The sequence below is a fragment of the Monoraphidium neglectum genome (assembly GCF_000611645.1).
Source record: "Monoraphidium neglectum strain SAG 48.87 unplaced genomic scaffold scaffold02030, whole genome shotgun sequence".
Taxonomy (NCBI): Eukaryota; Viridiplantae; Chlorophyta; class Chlorophyceae; order Sphaeropleales; family Selenastraceae; genus Monoraphidium; species Monoraphidium neglectum.
In genome coordinates, this window is record NW_014011598.1 from 1 (window position 1) to 7,786 (window position 7,786).

At 65.2% G+C, this 7,786-nt stretch overlaps 2 protein-coding genes across 2 annotated transcripts; one reads left to right on the forward strand and one right to left on the reverse strand.

Annotated features, from left to right (window-relative positions):
• Positions 1-601: 601 nt before the first annotated feature.
• Positions 602-1,824, reverse strand: MNEG_9699 (hypothetical protein; the record flags this gene model as incomplete). Its single annotated transcript, XM_014041828.1, has 4 exons — positions 602-608; positions 769-1,144; positions 1,366-1,511; positions 1,772-1,824. The coding sequence occupies 4 exons, from the start codon at positions 1,822-1,824 to the stop codon at positions 602-604; spliced, it is 582 nt and encodes a 193-aa protein (XP_013897282.1).
• Positions 1,825-3,876: 2,052 nt separating this feature from the next.
• On the forward strand, positions 3,877-6,686 carry MNEG_9700 (hypothetical protein; the record flags this gene model as incomplete). The annotated part of the gene is made up of 8 exons (XM_014041829.1): positions 3,877-3,957; positions 4,049-4,158; positions 4,302-4,348; positions 4,549-4,598; positions 4,904-5,006; positions 5,469-5,584; positions 6,062-6,146; positions 6,454-6,686. The coding sequence occupies 8 exons, from the start codon at positions 3,877-3,879 to the stop codon at positions 6,684-6,686; spliced, it is 825 nt and encodes a 274-aa protein (XP_013897283.1).
• Positions 6,687-7,786: the final 1,100 nt, after the last annotated feature.

Below are 7,786 nucleotides of genomic sequence, written 5' to 3' on the forward strand. Positions count from 1 at the left end.
GCGCTGACTGGCGCCGCGGCGCCGGCCAGGCCGGCGGCGCCGAGGCCGCCACCCAAGCCGCCAAACGCGTCCAGAGAAAGCGCGTTGCCGTACGCATTGAGCGTCCCATAGTCGCCCATCGCGCCGCCAAACGCGCCGCCGCCGCCGCCGGCCTGGCCCAGGGAGGCGGAGTGGTTGGCGAGCGCCGCCGCGAAAGCGCTGCTCGTCGCCGAACCCCCCTGGCCATGGAACGCATCCAGCAGGCTGCTGAACCCAGCCCCGACTGAGCCCCCCACCGACGGCAGCACCCCGCCCCCGTTGCCGGCGGCATCTGCGGCGCCGCCCCCGCCGCCGAGGCTGCCGCCTTGGTCCTGCCCGTCCCCGCCCGGCTGCTGGCCGCCGCCCGGCCCGCCACCGCCGTCGCTGCCGCCCGGGAAACCCCCGCCGCCGTTGCTGCCGCCGTTACCACCGTTCACGCCGCCGCCGTCGCGCCCCTGCTCCTGCCCCTGCTGCCCCGCGTCCCCGTCCGCCTGCCCGCCCGCGCCTGCGCCGGCCCCCGCCGCCGCGGCCGCCTGCTGCCGCCGCAGGTTCTCGGCAGCTGCCAGCTCCTCCATCAGCTGGTTCACCGACTGGCCCGTCGTGCCGACACCCGACAAGTCCAGGCCCGCCAGTAGACCGCCGCCCCCGAGGCCCCCCAAGCCGCCGCCAAGCCCACCAAGGACCGTCCCAAAGCCGCTCGTGACCTCCCTGTTTGGGGGTCCCCCGGAGATCGCCGCGCCGAGCGCCGACGCGGTGTCGTCCAGCTGGCGCAGCAGCAGCTGCGCCTGGTCCGCCGCGCCGCCGCCGCCGCTCGCGCCGGCGCCGCCGGCAGCGCCGCCGCCGCTGCCGGCGCCGCTCAGGCTGAGGAGCTGCTGCTGCAGCTGCAGCTGCGAGGGGGTGCCGCCGCCGCCGGACCCGACATTGACCAGGTCCTGCAGATTCAGCTGGTCCCCAAACGCCGACGCGCCGCCCAGCTGCGCGGCGGCGTCGGCGCCGCCGCCGGCGTCGCCGAAGTGCGCCGCGCCGCCGAAGCCGTCGCCGAGCATTCCGGGGGCGCGCTGCTGGGGTGGCGCCACGCCGGTGCCAAGGAGCGATAGGTACTCGGTGATCGGGTAGTTGGTGCGGGCTGGGCAGGGTTGTTTGAATGGGGAAGAGGGGAGAGGGGCAGTGTGGACTTGGGATGGTAGCGAGGGTGAGGGGAGCGGAGGCCGCGCCAATCATTGAGGCCGGCGTGGTCACAAGGGATAGACCCGCGCCTGAGATGCGCGCGCGCCGCATGGGGGAAAGGGGGGGGGGCAAGCTGCGCTGCGGTTGCGCGATGCGCGCGCGCGAGAAGGGGACGCGCACCACTGGCGCCCCTGAGCTCGACGAGCTTCCTGTCGTAGGCCTTCGCCGCATCCTGCGCCGTGTCAAAGTATCCCAAAAATATCTTCTTGGACTGGAACCCCAGCTGGCAGCGCCAGCGACGCGTCTTCTTGTCCCAGAAGACGCCCCTGGGCGGCAAAGCATTGGGGTGTGGGGCATGGGGGGTCCGACGTGACACAGCGGTTGGGGCCTGGCGCTGCGCGGGCGCTGCCTCGCCCGCCCTAGCTCACGGCAGGTCAGACGTCCCTGCAGCGGCATGCGCGCATGCCGACGGGGCATGCGGGGCGCGCGCATGCTGCATGCATGCGTGTTGCGCGCCCATGCGGACTGCTGGCGTGGGGGGCTCGGGCGCTCACGCACCGCCGCTGGGCGATCCTGATCGTCGCACCTGTATTGGCGCTTCAGGCGCTCTCTCTCCGCATCACTCAGCTCGTCCTCCATGGCTGGAGTTTAGAGGTTGCCGGGGCACCCCGGATCGCTCGCTGGGGCTTGACTGCCCGCCGCTGCCTGGGGTGGTGCGCATGCGCGCGCGCAAGGCCCGCAGCGTCAGCATGAGGGCCCAGCGGGATGGCCGCTGCTGGCGCGGCAGCCGCGGCGAGCTGCAGCTGCGCGTCCCCGCCTCACGGTGCGCAGCCGCGGGTGCGGGTGGCGGGTGCCGAACCCGAGGAACTCGGGTGGCGGGTCACGCCTGAGGTGAGACGGCTACTGCGCGCCATCCACGCTGTTCTGCCCATCCACGGGCGCCGAGCCGCGAGCTATGCAACGATCAGGGCCACCTTTCACTCTGACAGGCGCTTGGGGCCGAGGAGAGGGCAAGGCGCGGCGGCAACGTGCTGTCCGATCTACGGGGTCCCCACGCACTGTGCACGCTTGCTAGAGGAGTCCACTCTTGTAGGCGATCACCTCACACACGGCTCACCGACGCCGCTGCGGTGTGGTGTGAGGGGCACCTGGGTGTGGCGGTGTGCCTGTCCTGGTAGTGCGGCGTGGCGACCCCGCCAGCAGTACGGTATGCCTGAAAAATTAAGCTCAGTCCGTGGCAACGTGGAAGACGGGGCAAACCAGCCGTCGTGCTTTCGGCCGCTGTGCAACAATTTTTGGCCAACAGGTACAAAGTATGTCCTGTGAGATTCTGACAGTTATATCAAAGACCTCGCGGCCACCTTCCCTGCTGATCTAGACAGAAGCTTTTGCATCGACATGCAGCCGAGTTGTCGATGCGCGCTTCATCGAGTCGAGGGCAGCCGGCTTGGCAACAATTACGACATAAGATACACAAGTTGTGGGACCACAGGTACCGCGATTTTGAGTGGTCCGCGCACCGGCCTAGTCGCCCGCCATGTGGTTGCTCGCGCTGTGCTGATCAGCACATCGGCTGAGAGGCCCAAGAAGTGAGAACCTTTTGTTACTTGGGTTGAGGATGCAAGGGATTTTGCACTCTTCCTTGGGTTATCATCTCAGGGGTGCTGCATTGCGCAACTACGGTAGCGACGGGAGACGTCATTGCTAGCTGGGCAACCTGCGGCTGAATTTCCGATTTGAATTGTCCGTCTTGTGCTCGCCCTTCATAATACTGCAGAGACTCAGCGCAAAAACCTTCTACAATGTCTGCCTTTCTGGATAAAAATGGTCACAGATGCAACTGGTGCTTCAGAAGCGGGGGTCCTCGAACAGCTGACAAGCCCCGTCAGCCTAGCTTGCCCCGTCCCCCTCGAACGCCCCAACACCCGCTTTCTCCTTTGGCACACGCAAAATGCGACATAATGGTCACAGGTCGATCAACACGGTCGATCATCTTGTGCAACTGCCCCAGTTGTTTCACAATGTTTTTGTAATAAGATTGATGTCTGCGCCATGCTTGACGGCTTGCCCAGCCCTCGTCTCGAGGCGCAGACCAGGCGTACGTGATTGATATACGGCCTGTGAATTGCTGGACTGATGTGATCAATGTCGTGCAGCAGTCGTCTTGACTAGGGCAGTAGTCGTCTTCCCTAGGGGCCGCGGGGGTGGTTGACTACTGGGCTCATGCCACGTGCAATGCAGGCATGCCGCGCCTCAGGGTCCGGTAGCTCGCTGGTGGCCCCGCACCACCAGGCATCATGCACCACGCACCTTCTAGCAGCCACCGCCACCCCACTCCATTCGCACAGGGGGGGGGGGGGGGGCACAGGCGCCTGGCTTGTCAGCACTTGAGCACATGTACCACACCTGCGAGGATTAAGCAGGTCCTTATGTCCATTATGCAAAATGTGCCACAACACTTACGGACACGTCCGTCCTGATCGCAATTCTGTTGGAGTGGTAGTCGTCACAACGCCCTGGCACCGTGAGTGACACCTCGGCGGCCGGCTGGGCTACTGCAACCAGCGGCAAGACTCACACCCCCAATTGCAAAATCACAAGTGCTCTGATTCGAAAGACGTGCTCGCCTGGGCGATCGAATTGCATTCCAGCAGCCTGCGCAACGCGAGACTGCGTGTCCGGTTGCCAGACATGGCTGCGTTTGCCAGCAGCAAGGCGCAGACTACTCTCGCTAAGCATGCCAGCCATCTGAATGTGGGGAGGCTGCCCCTGGTGCGCTGGTTTCACGAGATCCTTCCGGCCGAGCCTGCATGTGGACGCTCTTATCCGACCTTCTGATGCCAGCATCATTTCATCCTCACAGATCGCGCGTCGGCCATTCACCAGCTGCGGCGACTGCGCGCGCCGCTCCGCTGCTGCTGCCACCCCCGCCGTGCCTGTCCGGGACCCCTCCGGCAGGTTCGATGGCCTCAGGTGTGTGCCTCAAAAGGACCGACGATGTAAATGCCAGTCCACGATGCCGCCAATGCAGGGCCTCGGATGATGCGTGCCGGCGCGCACCCGCCTACAACCTCCGCAACCCACTCAGCCCAACCACTCCCCAACCACGCGTTCAGGTGCCGCTCCGCGCCGCAGCACCGCGTCTGCTTCTTCGGCTTCGGCGGTGAGCACCCCACCATTCAGCTTTGCATGCTGCCCACTGTGCAGCCGCTGCGCAGCCCAGCCCTGCACATTGAGCGAGGGCCACCCCTGCACACGGCAGCTGGGCGGTGCCAGGGGGAGCTACTGTCTCGGGCATGTAGCCAGCCAGAGCGCTCGCCCCCCTGACGCCGCCGGGCGCTCGCCCGCCCGGCCCCACCCCAGGCAACGACGAGCCTGAGTATGAGGACGAGCTTACGGTGGCGAAGCTGCAGGTGAGCGCGTCTGCGGCGCAACACTGGGGCTTCCCTATCGCGAGCGGCAGCGGCGGCGGCGGGGAGGACGCAGAGCTGGCGAGGCAACCTTCCTGGCACGCGCTGGGGCGTGCGTGCGGGAGCCTGTCAGAAAATGCGCACCTGTCTGGGACTGCCCTCAGCGTGGCTGCGGCCGCTCGTGCCCCTTTACAGCCGCTGGCAACGACGTCAGCCCTCGACGGCACACTTGTGCGTGGCATCCGGGATCTGACTGTTTTCTCATCTCTTCAGGTCGTGCATTGCTGTGTGTACTTTGAAACCAATAGGTTGGCATTTTCGGGAAAGTGGAGGAGCTGAAGCGGGAGCTGGACCGGGTGGCGTCACTCATGGACACCGATGACGAGTCGGCCATGCAGGAGCTCGTCCAGGGTAGGGACCGGGGTGACCGCTGCGGGGCGAGCGTGGAAGAGACGTCTGGCGGGCCTTCAACCTGTTTGGATCTGAAGCGGCTGCAGTGGCTCTTTTAAGGGTTGCCGTCACCAGCGGCGTATGGCCCAGGGTGCAGCCGCCCTGCTGCGCTGGCCTCCCGTGCCGCTCGCCTTCCTGAGTTTTCAGCCGGGCCTTGTCCTCTGGTTCGCAGCCAGACGGCTGGTCATGTGGCCCCTCTCTCCCTTGCAAACATCTTTCTTGGTGCATTAATCACACGTCTTTTGGCAAGCACCTTGCTGCCACGCCCCATTCCATGCCGACTCGGTCACCTGAGCTGCAGCCACTGTGCGGTTTGAACGGCTTCTTTCTGGGCACCATCCACTCCCACTGCCCCCTGCCTCTCAGCCCAGCCCAGCCCACCACCACCCCCAACCCTGCGTACCCCACCCCACCCCTCCACAGACCTGGTCATCCTTTTGAGCCGCAACATCGAGTACTGCGCCTACGGCTCCAGCGCCATCTTCCTCACCGACGACTTTGATGAGGCGGAGCAGAAGTTCAGCCAGGTCGCCATGAAGGTGCGCAGGGGTAGGGGATGTCAAAGGTTCGTGCACTCTGCTCGAGCATGACGGGGCCATCAAGGTGCCCGTTGGGCTTTCAGGGGGCATGGGGCAAAGGAACAAGCGTGGAGCCTCAGCCGCCGCGGGCTGTCGGGGAGCCCATTCCACCCCCTGCGCTGCAGCAGTTGCCGCCGCTGCCGCGGCTCTTGCCCGTGCCGCGTCCACCTTGCGGGTCATTTGTCAGGGTTTGATTCGATTTCAATTTGGTCGATTGGAAGCGTGGCGTCCAATGGGTAGCAATCCAGTTGGCCGACTTGACCGACTGCCCAGCCTGTGGCTTGCTCCTGCAAGGGGCTTGGCACTGATCAGGAGCGAGGCGATCCGCTGAGTGTTCGGCCCGCGGGCAGTCAAGGGCCGCGCCACAACCGTTGCCTCCCACACCCTCTTTGCGCCCCATCGCACTGCATCCCGCCCCTCACAACCCATTTAACCCAGGAGCGGTTGGTCTTCAAGAAGGAGACGCTCGCCAACGTCGGCGGCCGCGGCCTGGCCCGGTCGGCGCTCAAGGAGCAGGGCTCCGGTGAGCCGCCGCGCCGCGCCTCGCGCGTGTGCCTGCACCCTCGCGTGCACGCTGTGCATCGCCTCATTTGGCACGCCTTTGTCCCCCTTGCCCCGTGGAGTGTTGGCTGCCGTGCACACCGCAACCCCTCCGCAACAGCGTTTCCTGCCTCACTCCCACTCACTAGCCCCACGTTAGCCAACCGCGGCAATCATTGGTCGCGCACCTGCTGCATATAAACCCTCAACTCGCGACAACCCTCGGGCTCGCTTCTCTCTGTTGGCTGAGCCCCTCACTTCCTCCCTGCCCGCTTTCCAATGAGTCACAGACGTCGGGCTCGACAAGTGGCTGTGCGTCACCCTGCTGGTGGCCGCCGAGTGCGCCCTGAAGCTTCCCAAGGTGCGGTCCCTGGCCGACCTCAAGGAGTGCCTGACCCTGCTGGGCGGCCTGAGGGTGGACGACGTGGTGGCTGTCGAGCTGCTGTGGACACCCCAGGAGGAGGGCGACGCGTACAGCAAGGACGAGCTTCTCGCTGACTACCCGGCGCTCGCAAACCTCTAGGGGACGGTTTCGATTAGAGGTTAGGGCTCCCGGCGAGGGGTTGTGTAGCGGGTGGGTTTGGCTGGCTGGCGGTGCATGTGGGGTCCTTCTTGTCTGGGCGGCTGAGAGTGGGGCCACCCAGGCGTCTCGCGTTGCAGCTGCTTGCGGACTGGCGGCTCATCTATAACCTGAGAGTTTGAACCAATTTTGGCTTAGCCGCTTAGTCGTTTGGGCAGGAATCGTATGTAACCTTGCGATTCACAACCTCACCATTCTGGATGGAGCAGAGCTGCAGACTGCTGTGTGTGTGGAGCGGGGGGCGAGCCCAGACTGAATGAAGGCAACGGCCTGGCTGGGCAAAGGCGCGGCAGGGCATGCGGATGGCGTGAGAGGAAGCGGCATGTTATTAGCCATGCATTGTAGCACACGTGCGACGAGTTGCATGCACATCTCTGCAGTCAGGAGGCTGCGAGACTGGCGGGCTGCCGGTCAACAGCTTTGAGATGGTAATGACACGCCCCAATATCGCGGGCCCCAGCCGGGCGTGGGCGCACCTTGCACGCCGATGGCGCTGCACAGGCCAGCCCGCGAGCACCACGGTTGCCTTCTGGCGCACGATCCGTGACTTGCAGCGAGCTGCAGATTTCGGTGCACTTTCAAGGGCTCTCGCGGGTGCCGGCGGCGGTGCCGGAGTCGCTTGTATCGTTATGATGCCCAGGCCAGCTCGCCGCAATTGCTATCTTGGTTTTACGCACTCACTCTTTCCACAGCCAGCCAAGGTTGCACCGGTCATATGAGTCGCCACCGCCCGAGAGAGCAGGATGGTGTGCCGACGCGTGTGTCTTCGAGAGCTTTGTGGTCAGGCTTTGTGGGCGTGTGAAATACGAGGTTGAGCTTAAGAAATCTGGGCTGCATTTGTATCGTACCACAAGCTTCAGCAGCTTCGATCTGCGCTAGGCTACCAGCGGGGGCCCCGCAGCGTGGCATCTATCGGAACCTTAGGCTCACGGGAACTTTGTGGGTCCCTTGAGGGACGCGGTCCCATACGCCGCAGCGGCGCCTGCGGCTCGGCGCCCTGCTGCGCCTGACGAGCGCCCAGCTCAATCTCTAGCTGACGTCTC